Source organism: Xenopus laevis, chromosome 4L (assembly GCF_017654675.1).
Source record: "Xenopus laevis strain J_2021 chromosome 4L, Xenopus_laevis_v10.1, whole genome shotgun sequence".
In the NCBI taxonomy this organism is placed as follows: Eukaryota; Metazoa; Chordata; class Amphibia; order Anura; family Pipidae; genus Xenopus; species Xenopus laevis.
In genome coordinates, this window is record NC_054377.1 from 25,379,189 (window position 1) to 25,398,403 (window position 19,215).

Below are 19,215 nucleotides of genomic sequence, written 5' to 3' on the forward strand. Positions count from 1 at the left end.
ACAGCGACATTTTGTGCATACTGCTACTGAAAAATGCCTTACCCTTTAAACAAAACAGGGATTGTTTGTCCATATATTGCAATATATTTAAGCTGGCCAACTACGTCAAAGTCATCCCATATCTGGCCAGTCCTATACTCAATTTTCATCTGATTCATTAAGAATTCTATGGTTTAATTATACATTTTATAAAAGGGACGAATACGTTTTACCTGCAACTTGCTAGCTGCTTTCAAAGTAAAACTCCCAAACTTGGCTGCCCTTTTATTAGACACCAGTGGGATCACCTGACTATAGTTGGAGGGGGTGGGAGCTACAACATGGAGCTGGTCACTGCTTCTGTATAACTATAACAAACAAGGGAAAGTTGTGCTCACCACTAGTTTTTAAAATCATTAGGCGGGGGTGCAATGAGGGTGTGACCACAAAAAACATATAGACACATACAAGATTCCTCTGCACTCAACCCATTATCAATATATTTAAGACAGCGACATTTTGTGCATACTGCTACTGAAAAATGCCTTACCCTTTAAACAAAACAGGGATTGTTTGTCCATATATTGCAATATATTTAAGCTGGCCAACTACGTCAAAGTCATCCCATATCTGGCCAGTCCTATACTCAATTTTCATCTGATTCATTAAGAATTCTATGGTTTAATTATACATTTTATAAAAGGGACGAATACGTTTTACCTGCAACTTGCTAGCTGCTTTCAAAGTAAAACTCCCAAACTTGGCTGCCCTTTTATTAGACACCAGTGGGATCACCTGACTATAGTTGGAGGGGGTGGGAGCTACAACATGGAGCTGGTCACTGCTTCTGTATAACTATAACAAACAAGGGAAAGTTGTGCTCACCACTAGTTTTTAAAATCATTAGGCGGGGGTGCAATGAGGGTGTGACCACAAAAAACATATAGACACATACAAGATTCCTCTGCACTCAACCCATTATCAATATATTTAAGACAGCGACATTTTGTGCATACTGCTACTGAAAAATGCCTTACCCTTTAAACAAAACAGGGATTGTTTGTCCATATATTGCAATATATTTAAGCTGGCCAACTACGTCAAAGTCATCCCATATCTGGCCAGTCCTATACTCAATTTTCATCTGATTCATTAAGAATTCTATGGTTTAATTATACATTTTATAAAAGGGACGAATACGTTTTACCTGCAACTTGCTAGCTGCTTTCAAAGTAAAACTCCCAAACTTGGCTGCCCTTTTATTAGACACCAGTGGGATCACCTGACTATAGTTGGAGGGGGTGGGAGCTACAACATGGAGCTGGTCACTGCTTCTGTATAACTATAACAAACAAGGGAAAGTTGTGCTCACCACTAGTTTTTAAAATCATTAGGCGGGGGTGCAATGAGGGTGTGACCACAAAAAACATATAGACACATACAAGATTCCTCTGCACTCAACCCATTATCAATATATTTAAGACAGCGACATTTTGTGCATACTGCTACTGAAAAATGCCTTACCCTTTAAACAAAACAGGGATTGTTTGTCCATATATTGCAATATATTTAAGCTGGCCAACTACGTCAAAGTCATCCCATATCTGGCCAGTCCTATACTCAATTTTCATCTGATTCATTAAGAATTCTATGGTTTAATTATACATTTTATAAAAGGGACGAATACGTTTTACCTGCAACTTGCTAGCTGCTTTCAAAGTAAAACTCCCAAACTTGGCTGCCCTTTTATTAGACACCAGTGGGATCACCTGACTATAGTTGGAGGGGGTGGGAGCTACAACATGGAGCTGGTCACTGCTTCTGTATAACTATAACAAACAAGGGAAAGTTGTGCTCACCACTAGTTTTTAAAATCATTAGGCGGGGGTGCAATGAGGGTGTGACCACAAAAAACATATAGACACATACAAGATTCCTCTGCACTCAACCCATTATCAATATATTTAAGACAGCGACATTTTGTGCATACTGCTACTGAAAAATGCCTTACCCTTTAAACAAAACAGGGATTGTTTGTCCATATATTGCAATATATTTAAGCTGGCCAACTACGTCAAAGTCATCCCATATCTGGCCAGTCCTATACTCAATTTTCATCTGATTCATTAAGAATTCTATGGTTTAATTATACATTTTATAAAAGGGACGAATACGTTTTACCTGCAACTTGCTAGCTGCTTTCAAAGTAAAACTCCCAAACTTGGCTGCCCTTTTATTAGACACCAGTGGGATCACCTGACTATAGTTGGAGGGGGTGGGAGCTACAACATGGAGCTGGTCACTGCTTCTGTATAACTATAACAAACAAGGGAAAGTTGTGCTCACCACTAGTTTTTAAAATCATTAGGCGGGGGTGCAATGAGGGTGTGACCACAAAAAACATATAGACACATACAAGATTCCTCTGCACTCAACCCATTATCAATATATTTAAGACAGCGACATTTTGTGCATACTGCTACTGAAAAATGCCTTACCCTTTAAACAAAACAGGGATTGTTTGTCCATATATTGCAATATATTTAAGCTGGCCAACTACGTCAAAGTCATCCCATATCTGGCCAGTCCTATACTCAATTTTCATCTGATTCATTAAGAATTCTATGGTTTAATTATACATTTTATAAAAGGGACGAATACGTTTTACCTGCAACTTGCTAGCTGCTTTCAAAGTAAAACTCCCAAACTTGGCTGCCCTTTTATTAGACACCAGTGGGATCACCTGACTATAGTTGGAGGGGGTGGGAGCTACAACATGGAGCTGGTCACTGCTTCTGTATAACTATAACAAACAAGGGAAAGTTGTGCTCACCACTAGTTTTTAAAATCATTAGGCGGGGGTGCAATGAGGGTGTGACCACAAAAAACATATAGACACATACAAGATTCCTCTGCACTCAACCCATTATCAATATATTTAAGACAGCGACATTTTGTGCATACTGCTACTGAAAAATGCCTTACCCTTTAAACAAAACAGGGATTGTTTGTCCATATATTGCAATATATTTAAGCTGGCCAACTACGTCAAAGTCATCCCATATCTGGCCAGTCCTATACTCAATTTTCATCTGATTCATTAAGAATTCTATGGTTTAATTATACATTTTATAAAAGGGACGAATACGTTTTACCTGCAACTTGCTAGCTGCTTTCAAAGTAAAACTCCCAAACTTGGCTGCCCTTTTATTAGACACCAGTGGGATCACCTGACTATAGTTGGAGGGGGTGGGAGCTACAACATGGAGCTGGTCACTGCTTCTGTATAACTATAACAAACAAGGGAAAGTTGTGCTCACCACTAGTTTTTAAAATCATTAGGCGGGGGTGCAATGAGGGTGTGACCACAAAAAACATATAGACACATACAAGATTCCTCTGCACTCAACCCATTATCAATATATTTAAGACAGCGACATTTTGTGCATACTGCTACTGAAAAATGCCTTACCCTTTAAACAAAACAGGGATTGTTTGTCCATATATTGCAATATATTTAAGCTGGCCAACTACGTCAAAGTCATCCCATATCTGGCCAGTCCTATACTCAATTTTCATCTGATTCATTAAGAATTCTATGGTTTAATTATACATTTTATAAAGGGACGAATACGTTTTACCTGCAACTTGCTAGCTGCTTTCAAAGTAAAACTCCCAAACTTGGCTGCCCTTTTATTAGACACCAGTGGGATCACCTGACTATAGTTGGAGGGGGTGGGAGCTACAACATGGAGCTGGTCACTGCTTCTGTATAACTATAACAAACAAGGGAAAGTTGTGCTCACCACTAGTTTTTAAAATCATTAGGCGGGGGTGCAATGAGGGTGTGACCACAAAAACATATAGACACATACAAGATTCCTCTGCACTCAACCCATTATCAATATATTTAAGACAGCGACATTTTGTGCATACTGCTACTGAAAAATGCCTTACCCTTTAAACAAAACAGGGATTGTTTGTCCATATATTGCAATATATTTAAGCTGGCCAACTACGTCAAAGTCATCCCATATCTGGCCAGTCCTATACTCAATTTTCATCTGATTCATTAAGAATTCTATGGTTTAATTATACATTTTATAAAAGGGACGAATACGTTTTACCTGCAACTTGCTAGCTGCTTTCAAAGTAAAACTCCCAAACTTGGCTGCCCTTTTATTAGACACCAGTGGGATCACCTGACTATAGTTGGAGGGGGTGGGAGCTACAACATGGAGCTGGTCACTGCTTCTGTATAACTATAACAAACAAGGGAAAGTTGTGCTCACCACTAGTTTTTAAAATCATTAGGCGGGGGTGCAATGAGGGTGTGACCACAAAAAACATATAGACACATACAAGATTCCTCTGCACTCAACCCATTATCAATATATTTAAGACAGCGACATTTTGTGCATACTGCTACTGAAAAATGCCTTACCCTTTAAACAAAACAGGGATTGTTTGTCCATATATTGCAATATATTTAAGCTGGCCAACTACGTCAAAGTCATCCCATATCTGGCCAGTCCTATACTCAATTTTCATCTGATTCATTAAGAATTCTATGGTTTAATTATACATTTTATAAAAGGGACGAATACGTTTTACCTGCAACTTGCTAGCTGCTTTCAAAGTAAAACTCCCAAACTTGGCTGCCCTTTTATTAGACACCAGTGGGATCACCTGACTATAGTTGGAGGGGGTGGGAGCTACAACATGGAGCTGGTCACTGCTTCTGTATAACTATAACAAACAAGGGAAAGTTGTGCTCACCACTAGTTTTTAAAATCATTAGGCGGGGGTGCAATGAGGGTGTGACCACAAAAAACATATAGACACATACAAGATTCCTCTGCACTCAACCCATTATCAATATATTTAAGACAGCGACATTTTGTGCATACTGCTACTGAAAAATGCCTTACCCTTTAAACAAAACAGGGATTGTTTGTCCATATATTGCAATATATTTAAGCTGGCCAACTACGTCAAAGTCATCCCATATCTGGCCAGTCCTATACTCAATTTTCATCTGATTCATTAAGAATTCTATGGTTTAATTATACATTTTATAAAAGGGACGAATACGTTTTACCTGCAACTTGCTAGCTGCTTTCAAAGTAAAACTCCCAAACTTGGCTGCCCTTTTATTAGACACCAGTGGGATCACCTGACTATAGTTGGAGGGGGTGGGAGCTACAACATGGAGCTGGTCACTGCTTCTGTATAACTATAACAAACAAGGGAAAGTTGTGCTCACCACTAGTTTTTAAAATCATTAGGCGGGGGTGCAATGAGGGTGTGACCACAAAAACATATAGACACATACAAGATTCCTCTGCACTCAACCCATTATCAATATATTTAAGACAGCGACATTTTGTGCATACTGCTACTGAAAAATGCCTTACCCTTTAAACAAAACAGGGATTGTTTGTCCATATATTGCAATATATTTAAGCTGGCCAACTACGTCAAAGTCATCCCATATCTGGCCAGTCCTATACTCAATTTTCATCTGATTCATTAAGAATTCTATGGTTTAATTATACATTTTATAAAAGGGACGAATACGTTTTACCTGCAACTTGCTAGCTGCTTTCAAAGTAAAACTCCCAAACTTGGCTGCCCTTTTATTAGACACCAGTGGGATCACCTGACTATAGTTGGAGGGGGTGGGAGCTACAACATGGAGCTGGTCACTGCTTCTGTATAACTATAACAAACAAGGGAAAGTTGTGCTCACCACTAGTTTTTAAAATCATTAGGCGGGGGTGCAATGAGGGTGTGACCACAAAAAACATATAGACACATACAAGATTCCTCTGCACTCAACCCATTATCAATATATTTAAGACAGCGACATTTTGTGCATACTGCTACTGAAAAATGCCTTACCCTTTAAACAAAACAGGGATTGTTTGTCCATATATTGCAATATATTTAAGCTGGCCAACTACGTCAAAGTCATCCCATATCTGGCCAGTCCTATACTCAATTTTCATCTGATTCATTAAGAATTCTATGGTTTAATTATACATTTTATAAAAGGGACGAATACGTTTTACCTGCAACTTGCTAGCTGCTTTCAAAGTAAAACTCCCAAACTTGGCTGCCCTTTTATTAGACACCAGTGGGATCACCTGACTATAGTTGGAGGGGGTGGGAGCTACAACATGGAGCTGGTCACTGCTTCTGTATAACTATAACAAACAAGGGAAAGTTGTGCTCACCACTAGTTTTTAAAATCATTAGGCGGGGGTGCAATGAGGGTGTGACCACAAAAAACATATAGACACATACAAGATTCCTCTGCACTCAACCCATTATCAATATATTTAAGACAGCGACATTTTGTGCATACTGCTACTGAAAAATGCCTTACCCTTTAAACAAAACAGGGATTGTTTGTCCATATATTGCAATATATTTAAGCTGGCCAACTACGTCAAAGTCATCCCATATCTGGCCAGTCCTATACTCAATTTTCATCTGATTCATTAAGAATTCTATGGTTTAATTATACATTTTATAAAAGGGACGAATACGTTTTACCTGCAACTTGCTAGCTGCTTTCAAAGTAAAACTCCCAAACTTGGCTGCCCTTTTATTAGACACCAGTGGGATCACCTGACTATAGTTGGAGGGGGTGGGAGCTACAACATGGAGCTGGTCACTGCTTCTGTATAACTATAACAAACAAGGGAAAGTTGTGCTCACCACTAGTTTTTAAAATCATTAGGCGGGGGTGCAATGTATAATTAAACCATAGAATTCTTAATGAATCAGATGAAAATTGAGTATAGGACTGGCCAGATATGGGATGACTTTGACGTAGTTGGCCAGCTTAAATATATTGCAATATATGGACAAACAATCCCTGTTTTGTTTAAAGGGTAAGGCATTTTTCAGTAGCAGTATGCACAAAATGTCGCTGTCTTAAATATATTGATAATGGGTTGAGTGCAGAGGAATCTTGTATGTGTCTATATGTTTTTTGTGGTCACACCCTCATTGCACCCCCGCCTAATGATTTTAAAAACTAGTGGTGAGCACAACTTTCCCTTGTTTGTTATAGTTATACAGAAGCAGTGACCAGCTCCATGTTGTAGCTCCCACCCCCTCCAACTATAGTCAGGTGATCCCACTGGTGTCTAATAAAAGGGCAGCCAAGTTTGGGAGTTTTACTTTGAAAGCAGCTAGCAAGTTGCAGGTAAAACGTATTCGTCCCTTTTATAAAATGTATAATTAAACCATAGAATTCTTAATGAATCAGATGAAAATTGAGTATAGGACTGGCCAGATATGGGATGACTTTGACGTAGTTGGCCAGCTTAAATATATTGCAATATATGGACAAACAATCCCTGTTTTGTTTAAAGGGTAAGGCATTTTTCAGTAGCAGTATGCACAAAATGTCGCTGTCTTAAATATATTGATAATGGGTTGAGTGCAGAGGAATCTTGTATGTGTCTATATGTTTTTTGTGGTCACACCCTCATTGCACCCCCGCCTAATGATTTTAAAAACTAGTGGTGAGCACAACTTTCCCTTGTTTGTTATAGTTATACAGAAGCAGTGACCAGCTCCATGTTGTAGCTCCCACCCCTCCAACTATAGTCAGGTGATCCCACTGGTGTCTAATAAAAGGGCAGCCAAGTTTGGGAGTTTTACTTTGAAAGCAGCTAGCAAGTTGCAGGTAAAACGTATTCGTCCCTTTTATAAAATGTATAATTAAACCATAGAATTCTTAATGAATCAGATGAAAATTGAGTATAGGACTGGCCAGATATGGGATGACTTTGACGTAGTTGGCCAGCTTAAATATATTGCAATATATGGACAAACAATCCCTGTTTTGTTTAAAGGGTAAGGCATTTTTCAGTAGCAGTATGCACAAAATGTCGCTGTCTTAAATATATTGATAATGGGTTGAGTGCAGAGGAATCTTGTATGTGTCTATATGTTTTTTGTGGTCACACCCTCATTGCACCCCCGCCTAATGATTTTAAAAACTAGTGGTGAGCACAACTTTCCCTTGTTTGTTATAGTTATACAGAAGCAGTGACCAGCTCCATGTTGTAGCTCCCACCCCCTCCAACTATAGTCAGGTGATCCCACTGGTGTCTAATAAAAGGGCAGCCAAGTTTGGGAGTTTTACTTTGAAAGCAGCTAGCAAGTTGCAGGTAAAACGTATTCGTCCCTTTTATAAAATGTATAATTAAACCATAGAATTCTTAATGAATCAGATGAAAATTGAGTATAGGACTGGCCAGATATGGGATGACTTTGACGTAGTTGGCCAGCTTAAATATATTGCAATATATGGACAAACAATCCCTGTTTTGTTTAAAGGGTAAGGCATTTTTCAGTAGCAGTATGCACAAAATGTCGCTGTCTTAAATATATTGATAATGGGTTGAGTGCAGAGGAATCTTGTATGTGTCTATATGTTTTTTGTGGTCACACCCTCATTGCACCCCCGCCTAATGATTTTAAAAACTAGTGGTGAGCACAACTTTCCCTTGTTTGTTATAGTTATACAGAAGCAGTGACCAGCTCCATGTTGTAGCTCCCACCCCCTCCAACTATAGTCAGGTGATCCCACTGGTGTCTAATAAAAGGGCAGCCAAGTTTGGGAGTTTTACTTTGAAAGCAGCTAGCAAGTTGCAGGTAAAACGTATTCGTCCCTTTTATAAAATGTATAATTAAACCATAGAATTCTTAATGAATCAGATGAAAATTGAGTATAGGACTGGCCAGATATGGGATGACTTTGACGTAGTTGGCCAGCTTAAATATATTGCAATATATGGACAAACAATCCCTGTTTTGTTTAAAGGGTAAGGCATTTTTCAGTAGCAGTATGCACAAAATGTCGCTGTCTTAAATATATTGATAATGGGTTGAGTGCAGAGGAATCTTGTATGTGTCTATATGTTTTTTGTGGTCACACCCTCATTGCACCCCCGCCTAATGATTTTAAAAACTAGTGGTGAGCACAACTTTCCCTTGTTTGTTATAGTTATACAGAAGCAGTGACCAGCTCCATGTTGTAGCTCCCACCCCCTCCAACTATAGTCAGGTGATCCCACTGGTGTCTAATAAAAGGGCAGCCAAGTTTGGGAGTTTTACTTTGAAAGCAGCTAGCAAGTTGCAGGTAAAACGTATTCGTCCCTTTTATAAAATGTATAATTAAACCATAGAATTCTTAATGAATCAGATGAAAATTGAGTATAGGACTGGCCAGATATGGGATGACTTTGACGTAGTTGGCCAGCTTAAATATATTGCAATATATGGACAAACAATCCCTGTTTTGTTTAAAGGGTAAGGCATTTTTCAGTAGCAGTATGCACAAAATGTCGCTGTCTTAAATATATTGATAATGGGTTGAGTGCAGAGGAATCTTGTATGTGTCTATATGTTTTTTGTGGTCACACCCTCATTGCACCCCCGCCTAATGATTTTAAAAACTAGTGGTGAGCACAACTTTCCCTTGTTTGTTATAGTTATACAGAAGCAGTGACCAGCTCCATGTTGTAGCTCCCACCCCCTCCAACTATAGTCAGGTGATCCCACTGGTGTCTAATAAAAGGGCAGCCAAGTTTGGGAGTTTTACTTTGAAAGCAGCTAGCAAGTTGCAGGTAAAACGTATTCGTCCCTTTTATAAAATGTATAATTAAACCATAGAATTCTTAATGAATCAGATGAAAATTGAGTATAGGACTGGCCAGATATGGGATGACTTTGACGTAGTTGGCCAGCTTAAATATATTGCAATATATGGACAAACAATCCCTGTTTTGTTTAAAGGGTAAGGCATTTTTCAGTAGCAGTATGCACAAAATGTCGCTGTCTTAAATATATTGATAATGGGTTGAGTGCAGAGGAATCTTGTATGTGTCTATATGTTTTTTGTGGTCACACCCTCATTGCACCCCCGCCTAATGATTTTAAAAACTAGTGGTGAGCACAACTTTCCCTTGTTTGTTATAGTTATACAGAAGCAGTGACCAGCTCCATGTTGTAGCTCCCACCCCCTCCAACTATAGTCAGGTGATCCCACTGGTGTCTAATAAAAGGGCAGCCAAGTTTGGGAGTTTTACTTTGAAAGCAGCTAGCAAGTTGCAGGTAAAACGTATTCGTCCCTTTTATAAAATGTATAATTAAACCATAGAATTCTTAATGAATCAGATGAAAATTGAGTATAGGACTGGCCAGATATGGGATGACTTTGACGTAGTTGGCCAGCTTAAATATATTGCAATATATGGACAAACAATCCCTGTTTTGTTTAAAGGGTAAGGCATTTTTCAGTAGCAGTATGCACAAAATGTCGCTGTCTTAAATATATTGATAATGGGTTGAGTGCAGAGGAATCTTGTATGTGTCTATATGTTTTTTGTGGTCACACCCTCATTGCACCCCCGCCTAATGATTTTAAAACTAGTGGTGAGCACAACTTTCCCTTGTTTGTTATAGTTATACAGAAGCAGTGACCAGCTCCATGTTGTAGCTCCCACCCCCTCCAACTATAGTCAGGTGATCCCACTGGTGTCTAATAAAAGGGCAGCCAAGTTTGGGAGTTTTACTTTGAAAGCAGCTAGCAAGTTGCAGGTAAAACGTATTCGTCCCTTTTATAAAATGTATAATTAAACCATAGAATTCTTAATGAATCAGATGAAAATTGAGTATAGGACTGGCCAGATATGGGATGACTTTGACGTAGTTGGCCAGCTTAAATATATTGCAATATATGGACAAACAATCCCTGTTTTGTTTAAAGGGTAAGGCATTTTTCAGTAGCAGTATGCACAAAATGTCGCTGTCTTAAATATATTGATAATGGGTTGAGTGCAGAGGAATCTTGTATGTGTCTATATGTTTTTTGTGGTCACACCCTCATTGCACCCCCGCCTAATGATTTTAAAAACTAGTGGTGAGCACAACTTTCCCTTGTTTTTTATATATATATATATATATATATATATACACACACATACATACATATATACATTTTGTGTAAACATTTGTTCTTTCTGGTAGCCTGTTTATAGCAACAATATTGCTTTCATTACATACATAAAAGTAACTGTTTATTTTAGCTGATAATTCTTTCATTGGTAACAGCAGTACAATATATTTATTAGGTTACACTCAAACAGGGGCAAAGTTTAGCCTAATCACTAGCAATCAGATGTTTGTTTTTTTGATTAACGTTTAGTTGTCATAGGTTTCAAGACTGAGGCAAACATTACTTGTGCTTTTACTGCACACTTTTTTATGGCAAATGTTGGCATTATGAGCATGGCTTATCATTGCTACTCTATCTCTACACTGCTAAGAGGAAAGTGAGATTGCCTTAGCTTGCATTTATTTTTACAGGTATGGGACCTGTTATCCGGAATGATCGGGAACTATGGGTTTTCCAGATAAACAGACCTTTCCATAATTGGAATGTTTATACATTAAGAAGGTTATTTACTAAACCACAATTTTTCTTGGTCGAGACTTTTTGGGCAAAAACTCGAATTTTTTGAGAAAAAATGTCTCTAGATTTATTATACCCCGAAGTTCGAATCTGAAAAGCCACCATCTCAAACCTGCAGAGGTCATGTAGATGTCAATGGCAGATGTCTCTTTTACAATTTGAAGATGTCATTATCTCTTTGGAGCAGCCACTCAATAAAGGCAATCTTCCACCAGGCAATTGGTTCAAAAGTGAAAAAATTATTTATGGTGTCCACAGCCTTACGCGTTTCGTGGTACAAACACGTAATCAAAGGCCATTTTTTCACTTTGAACCAATTGCCTGGTGGAAGATTGCCTTTATTGAGTGGCTGCTCCAAAGAATTTTTCATACTGTATAGAACAGCTACATATACATTATGCAAAGGTACAATGAATGAACACCCAGCTTGAAGGCCCATTAGTTAGTTTGGAAAAAACACTGCTGGCCTAGATATTCTTGAAACTATGGCTTAAAGGGGCTCAAAGAGGGAAAGAGTCTGAAGAAGAAGAAGACAAATAATTTAAAAACTATAATAAAGTGCAGTTGGAAATTTGCTTAGAATTGACCATCTATAACCTTACAAAAAGTTAACTTAAAGGCAAACCACCCCTTATAAAACAATGTTTCCATACATTTGTAACCTTGTTATAAGCTAAAAAGAGCCTGGGCTAAATGTTGGACCTCAACCTCAGCTGGAAGTCTGAAACCTATTGCCGTACAGTCTTTTAATAAAAGCGTGACATGCCTGTTTTCCAGTAACACTCTGAAAAATGCATGGTGATTGATATAGTACACAACAGGCCTGAAGCAAGTAGCTTTTTGGTCCAATTAATTAAAATTGGTTTTCTGTGTTTAAAGGAGAACTAAACCCTTATTAATCAAAAATCCCCTTCCATCCATTGGCCCCCCTCCCTGCTTTCTCCCTCCTTAGTAACTTAGTTGAAAAAAAGGTCCCTGTCATTTACCTTGGCATATTCATGCAGAGTAGTACAGCGGAGCTCTTTGGATCCTCTTCTTTATCTTCTGCAATCTTCGGAGTTTGGCACCGAAGAGCTTCGCTGCGCTACTCTGCATGAATATGCCAAGGTAAATGACAGAGACTCTTTTTAAACTAAGTTATTAAAGAGGGAGAAAGCAGGGAGGGAAATGGATATGGAATTTTGATTAACAGGGGTTTAGTTTTCTTTTAAGGGCCATTAAAGCCTCACATTTTCAGTAAAATAGTGATTAGTAGGGCAATATCTTTACTTGACTACAGAGTATAATGTAACGACAAAGAACCCTAGAAGGGAGGGAAGGTAGATCTCTCCCAGAATGCTCTGTGAGACAGCGCCAACGTTCAACAACTGTTCACTCAGGCTGAAAAGTCAGTGCAAGTGCTGAAATTAATGAATCATTAACTGTGATAGAGGGGTGGAGCTAAGGGTTTGTCCAGATGGGAGAAAAAAAATGTGCAGCTGAGAAAGTATAAAAATACTAAGGGGCCCATTTACTAACAGTCGAAGTTACAACCACAAAAACCTCTAATGCAAAGCTTCGCCAAGTTGTCAAGGTCTTATAGAAGTCAATGGGAGCTCACTGATCCAATTGGATCAATTCGGACTTTTAGACATTTTCAGATTTTTTTTTTTTTAGGAATTGTATTTTTAACGCATTATTTCTGTTCATTTTTTAAATTAGGATCTTTTAATAAATGTCACATTCCTAGTTTTAGAGAAAGCAAGTTTAATATAGCTTTCATAAACATTTAAAGCTAGTGAAATTCGACCATTGAGGCCTCCCCGTGAAATGTTTGGATGAATACACCAAGTTGCATTAATATTGGCTGAGGTATCCTAGATCTTCATACTGCCAGTGGATCAGTCTGTTCTGGTTCTGAAAAAAAGAACTTTTCATTTGTTTGTTTGATTCTTCTTGACAAGTTACATAGTTACAAAATCGGGTTGAAAAAAGACAAAATCCATCAAGTTCAACCTCTCCAAATGAAAACCCAGCATCCATACACACACCCCTAAATACACTCACATACATTCTATATACCCATATCTATACTAACTATAGAGTTTAGTATCACAATAGCCTTTGATATTATGCCTGTCCAAGAAATCATCCAAGCCCCTCTTAGAGATATTAGTCAGCCATCACACAAGTAACAAAACACATATAACTGACTATGGAGAGGTTAAGGCAATTTTTCTTTCTATAATGTCTTTTAATTTGCTTGTTTAATTTGTGTAGATCTGATTGATTCTCCCATTGAATTACTAGACTGCTATGGGAACAATGTTGGTGCCTTTTCAGTTAATAAAGAAGGACTAGAGAAAGGGACTGAAAATGACACTGAAGTGGTTGAGGTCCATTCGGACACAGGTTGGTAATACTGATAAGATACAATACTCTCTTCTATTGCAGTGCTTCCTAAACTGTGAGTCTGGCCAACTAGGGGGTGGGGGGTGGAGCAGTAGCAGGGGGCTAAACCTGATGGCCTGTTGTGGAGAATAACCATTTGCCCTCCTAGATTCACCTGAAAGTCCAGCATGGAGATCAATTAGGGTAGATCTGGGGGGTCAATAAATATTGTCCTATATATTCTCATCGACTGCATTCTCGGCAAACAGCTCAAAGCCGGCATTGTATAGAGGGTGACATTAGCTGAATAAGTTTAATATGCATTTGAGACGGGGCTACGAGAATGGCACACTGATGGGATTAGTGATATCAGGCATTGACAGTACCCTAAGTCAGGGGTGCCCAAGTTTAGTCTACCTGGTCTTTGAACAGGTCAGATTTATGGTTTAACTATAACCTTGCCAATATTTTTTAATTGTTATATGTGTTGTGTTACTGACCCAGTGACAAAAAAACTGAAAATTTCTGCTAATACAGTATATCTAAGTTGATAATAAAAACCTCAACAGCACTGGGATCTCCTAATTGGTCAGTTTTAAAAGGAGGGATGGGAATCAAAAAGTGTATTACAACCAGATTCCCTTACTGAAATTTTTTCTACAGAACATTTTTACATTCAAATTTAACACGTATTAAAGGGATACAGTCATGGGGAAATTATTATTAAAAATAATTATTTTTTTCAAAACACATCAGTTAATAGTGCTGCTCCAGCAGAATTCTGCACTGAAATTAATTTCTCAAAAGAGCAAATGGATATTTGTATATTTAATTTTAAAATCTGGCATGGGGCTAAACATATTGTCAGTTTCCCAGCTGCCACCAGTCATGTGACTTGTGCTCTGATAAACTTCATTCACTCTTTACTGCTGTACTGCAAGTTGAAGGGAAATCATCCCCCCCTCCCTTTACCGCAGCAGCCTAACAGAACAATGGGAAGGTAATCAGATAGCAGCTCCCTAACACAAGATAACATCTGCCTGGTAGATCTAAGAACAGCACTCAATAGTACATTTAAGGTCTCACAGCTAGTGATGGGCGAAATTCGTGAAACGGCGCCGGCGTCTCGTTTTTGACGCCGGCGCCCGTTTTTCGGACGCCGGCGCCCGTTTTTGACGCCGGCGCCCGTTTTTCGGAAAAAAATTTTTGACGCCCGACGAATTTTTTCCGCGAATTTTCGCGGGAGTTTCGCGAATTTATTCGCTGGCGGCGAATCGCGCAAATTCGCCGCGAATTCGCGCCTGGCGAATAAATTCGCCCATCACTACTCACAGCGACACAATACATTAGTACATTGAGTAGGAGAAACAACAGCCTGCCAGAAAGCAGTTCCATTCTAAAGTGTTGGCTCTTTCTGAAAGCACATGACCAGGCAAAATGACCTGAGATGGCTGCCTATATACACCAATATTACAACTAAAAAAAATACACTTGCTGGTTCAGAAATGAAATTTTATATTGTAGAGTGAATTATTTGCAGTGTAAACAGTGTAATTTAGAAATAAAAAATACGTCATAAAAATAATGACAGAATCCGTTTAAATGTACATTCTGCATAGCTAAGAGTCATTTTGATGCATGCTACAGACTTTTCTGAATGTTTTACAAACATGGGAAATCGACCTTCATTTTCTACAACCGTTTTAACTTATAGATGTTATGAATGTAATATTACATTTTGGTTTAAACCATGAGCATTTGAACATTTTAGTTGTGATTTAAACGAAAAATCTGTCCTATTGGAAGAGATTGAGGAAAGCACTTGGGCACCCTTGTACTAATGTCAATTTATACATCTTTGTGTATCTCGGACTAAAGGCATGTAATAAATAAAACCAGGAATTTAATGACTTTTGAATGATTTGCAGATGGGTTTGCTGGAGAGGTAGCAAATGTTAATCAGCAAGAGGAGCAGTGTCTTGGGAGTCCCGTGCAAGAGCAAGAAAATGAATTCTTTGTAGAAATTAGAAAAGGTAAATGTTCCTTTCTTGTGATCCAAACAATTCTGTTGGTGGTGTGAAAATTCCTATTTGTGTTGTGCCTATTGTGTGTATCCTGTAACACAATAGGCACAATGTGTCTCTAAGGGCAGAGACACAAGCTCAGATTCAGGGAGATTAGTCGCCTGGTGAAAAATCTCCTCTTCTTCTGCGCGACTAATCTCCCCGAACTGCCTTCCCGCTTGCAGGGCCAGATTTACATAGCGGACGCCCCTAGACCCACTGCCGTTCATTGCCCCTTTCCCCTCCCCTTTTTCATCATCTGGACTGGAGCAATGGGGATTGGCACACAGGAAATTTAAAAAATGATAATATCTCCTATGGGGTGCCGTTTGTCCCAAATACATTCTGTATACAAAACTATCCCTAATACACAGAATGAATGTTATATAAGTATTTGTGACCATACACAGATAAAAAAATATACAAAAGACTTATTTCTATTAAAGAATGAAAACAAAATCTGGTTAGTGCACAAAAGGATGTCATTATATCACAAACTCCATTCTGTACAGTTTAACAAGCAAACTGTCTCACAAATGTATAACCTCCATGTAACGGACACACTTATGTGCAGAGTTACTTACAGAATGAATTATGTAAAAACAAAGTTGGACATAATATATAATAGTGTAACTAACTAGTGCTTGTCACGCTAGATTTGACTGACAAAATAGATATCTGTGACAGAAAGCAAGATTTTATAGTACAGGATTTATTCTTTCCACAAAATGACAGTTTTGTTTCACAAAACAGATAAAATAACCATTCTGTGAAGCAATACTGTCAGTCACATTCCTGAACCAATAAGAACAAAGCTTATTGCCATATACAAACAAGATGAGAAGTTGCCAGCTCTGCTCCACATGGCTAAGGCAAAGTATCTGACCTGCTATAGAGGGCGCCCTCTTATGTCCCCTGTGCTGCATAGTAATAAACATCAACAAACCTTTCCTAAAAGAGCTGCTGTTAAACACTACAGGTTCATAAATGGAAGTTTTTACAAATGGCTGAGAAATATAATGCTACACTTATAATGATTGTAGAAAAAGAAAGGTACGCAAAACATAAATATGATCATTTTAGGTGATATGGCTATTCCTATTGTAGTAACCTGCTTGTGTGGCCATTTTGGTTAAGGGCATTCCTGCTGTTTTGCCATTATCTTATGACTCACTCCTGTTCCTCTTCCTGTCTAAGCTGAGAGCAATAATGGGACAGGCCACACCCACCTGCCATCTTCTATTAAATGTACCAGAAGTTACTGTGCTTGTCTGGCTGCTTTGCCTGACTCAGAGTCAGTTATAAGTTTTGTATATGATAGTTAGACTCCAATGTCTCCTCCTAGCTGTAATCTTGCACCAATTAGCTTGTAGTAGTCTCTTAATAATGTGCTTAGCAATAGTTCAACTACTACATAATAGATCTCATCTTGTTTGTATATGGCAATAAGCTTTGTTCTTATTGGTTCAGGAATGTGACTGACAGTATTGCTTCACAGAATAGTTATTGTATCTGTTTTGTGAAACAAAACTGTCATTTTGTGGAAAGAATGAATCTGAGCTATAAAATCTTGCTTTCTGTCACAGATATCTATTTTGTCAGTCAAATCTAGCTTGACATGCACTAGTTAGTTACACTATTATATATTATGTCCAACTTTGTTTTTATATAATTCATTCTGTAAGTAACTTTGCACATAAGTGTGTTTGTTACATGGAGGTTATACATTTGTGAGACAAATTACTTGTTAAACTGTACAGAATGGAGTTTGTGATATAATGACATCCTTTTGTGCACTAACCAGATTTTGTTTTCATTCTTTAATAGAAATAAGTCTTTTGTATATTTTTTTCTCTGTGTATGGTCACAAATTCTTATATAACATGAGAGACATTCATTCTGTGTATTAGGGATAGTTTTGTATACAGAATGTATTTGGGACAAACGGCACCCCATAATCTCCAGGGCATCCCCAGTTTTTTTGAACCAATGTGGGTGTGGTTGGGCAACATGCCACCCTCCTAAAATCCTGCCGCCCTAGGCCTGGGCCTAGGTGGCCTTTCCACAATTCCCCTTGATAAAGGCTATAGTGCCGAAACGTTGGGGTGTTCTCATCATTGGCAAGTGTATCTGCTCCCTGTGGTTTGTCCCTTGATCTTGTAACTTGGATGTATGTATATATTTGTACTAAGACTGTTGTGCATAATATACCAGTTAGTCTTATGTATATCTGTTTTCTATACACTATATAAAAGAGAATTTTTAAAATACCACCTTTGTTTACTTAGTATTATTTTCTTTATTGAGTGTGCATCCCCTCTCTATTCTTTCGACAAATCCGGGCCTGCCCGCCGGCTATAATGTAAATCACCAGCGGGATGGCACTCATTTTCCGGAGCCGCCCGAAGTTTCCTTGTGAGGCAACTTCGGAAAACTAAGTGTCCTGCGGCCATCCCGCCGGCGATTTACATTTTAGCCAAAGGGAAGGCAGGGGAAGGCAGTTCGGGGAGATTAGTCGCCCAGAAGAAGAGGGGATTTGTCGCTGGTCGACTAATCTCCCCAAATCTGAGCGTGTCCGTATAGTGCCTTTTATTACATAACCCCAGATGAGTTTGAGTGGGCTGAATTGAATCCGACTCCTATGTGACTTTATATCATGCAGTTAAGGAAATTGCTACATCTTTGGTGCACTTTGTTCACAGATCTTTTTCTTCCCTTCCTTGAGATAATTTTCATATTCAAATTAGGAGTTTGGTTTGGGATTTGGTTTTGTTTTGAAGGTTTACATTTCATACAAGGTTATAGCTAAGAAAGTGAACCATACCGTTTTGCAGTTTCTGCAGAAGATAGATAGAATTATTCCAAAATCTGACCTGAAGATAAGACATTGAAACATGTCCCAGAAATGCAGAACCACTCAGTTTTAAAAGGCAGTTCAAAAACTTGAATGTATATCCCCAGAGGTTAATATATATCAGAAAAATTAGACTGCACTTCAAGAGGGTTATTTACTAAAATCCGAATTTATCTCATTGATTAAATAAACCTGAATCGTATGTGTATGTTTTTTCCGAAATGCTCAATTTTTTTCAGGCTTTTCCCCAAAAAGCCAGAATTTTTAAGATTTTTGCCCAAAAAGTCCAAAATGGTAAAATTTTCGGTCTAATTCCACTGCAGACGACTGAAATTCAAAATAGGATAGGGACCTCTGCCATTGACTTATACAAAACCTTGCTGTTTGCAGCTTTGGGCTTTAATAAATCTCAAAAAAATTCGAATTTTGCCCCAAAGAGCCCGGAGTTC

At 38.4% G+C, this 19,215-nt stretch overlaps 1 protein-coding gene across 2 annotated transcripts in view; it reads left to right on the forward strand.

The window, feature by feature from the left end:
* Positions 1-19,215, forward strand: part of LOC108713894 (zinc finger protein 3) — a 30,903-nt gene that overhangs the window by 8,785 nt on the left and 2,903 nt on the right. The window contains exons 5-6 of one of the 2 annotated variants that reach the window (XM_018257587.2): positions 13,739-13,870; positions 15,778-15,882. In XM_018257587.2, the coding sequence (XP_018113076.1) occupies positions 13,739-13,870; positions 15,778-15,882 (237 nt within the window). The remainder of the gene's footprint in view (positions 1-13,738; positions 13,871-15,777; positions 15,883-19,215) is intronic. The other variant, XM_018257589.2, reaches the window with a different exon arrangement.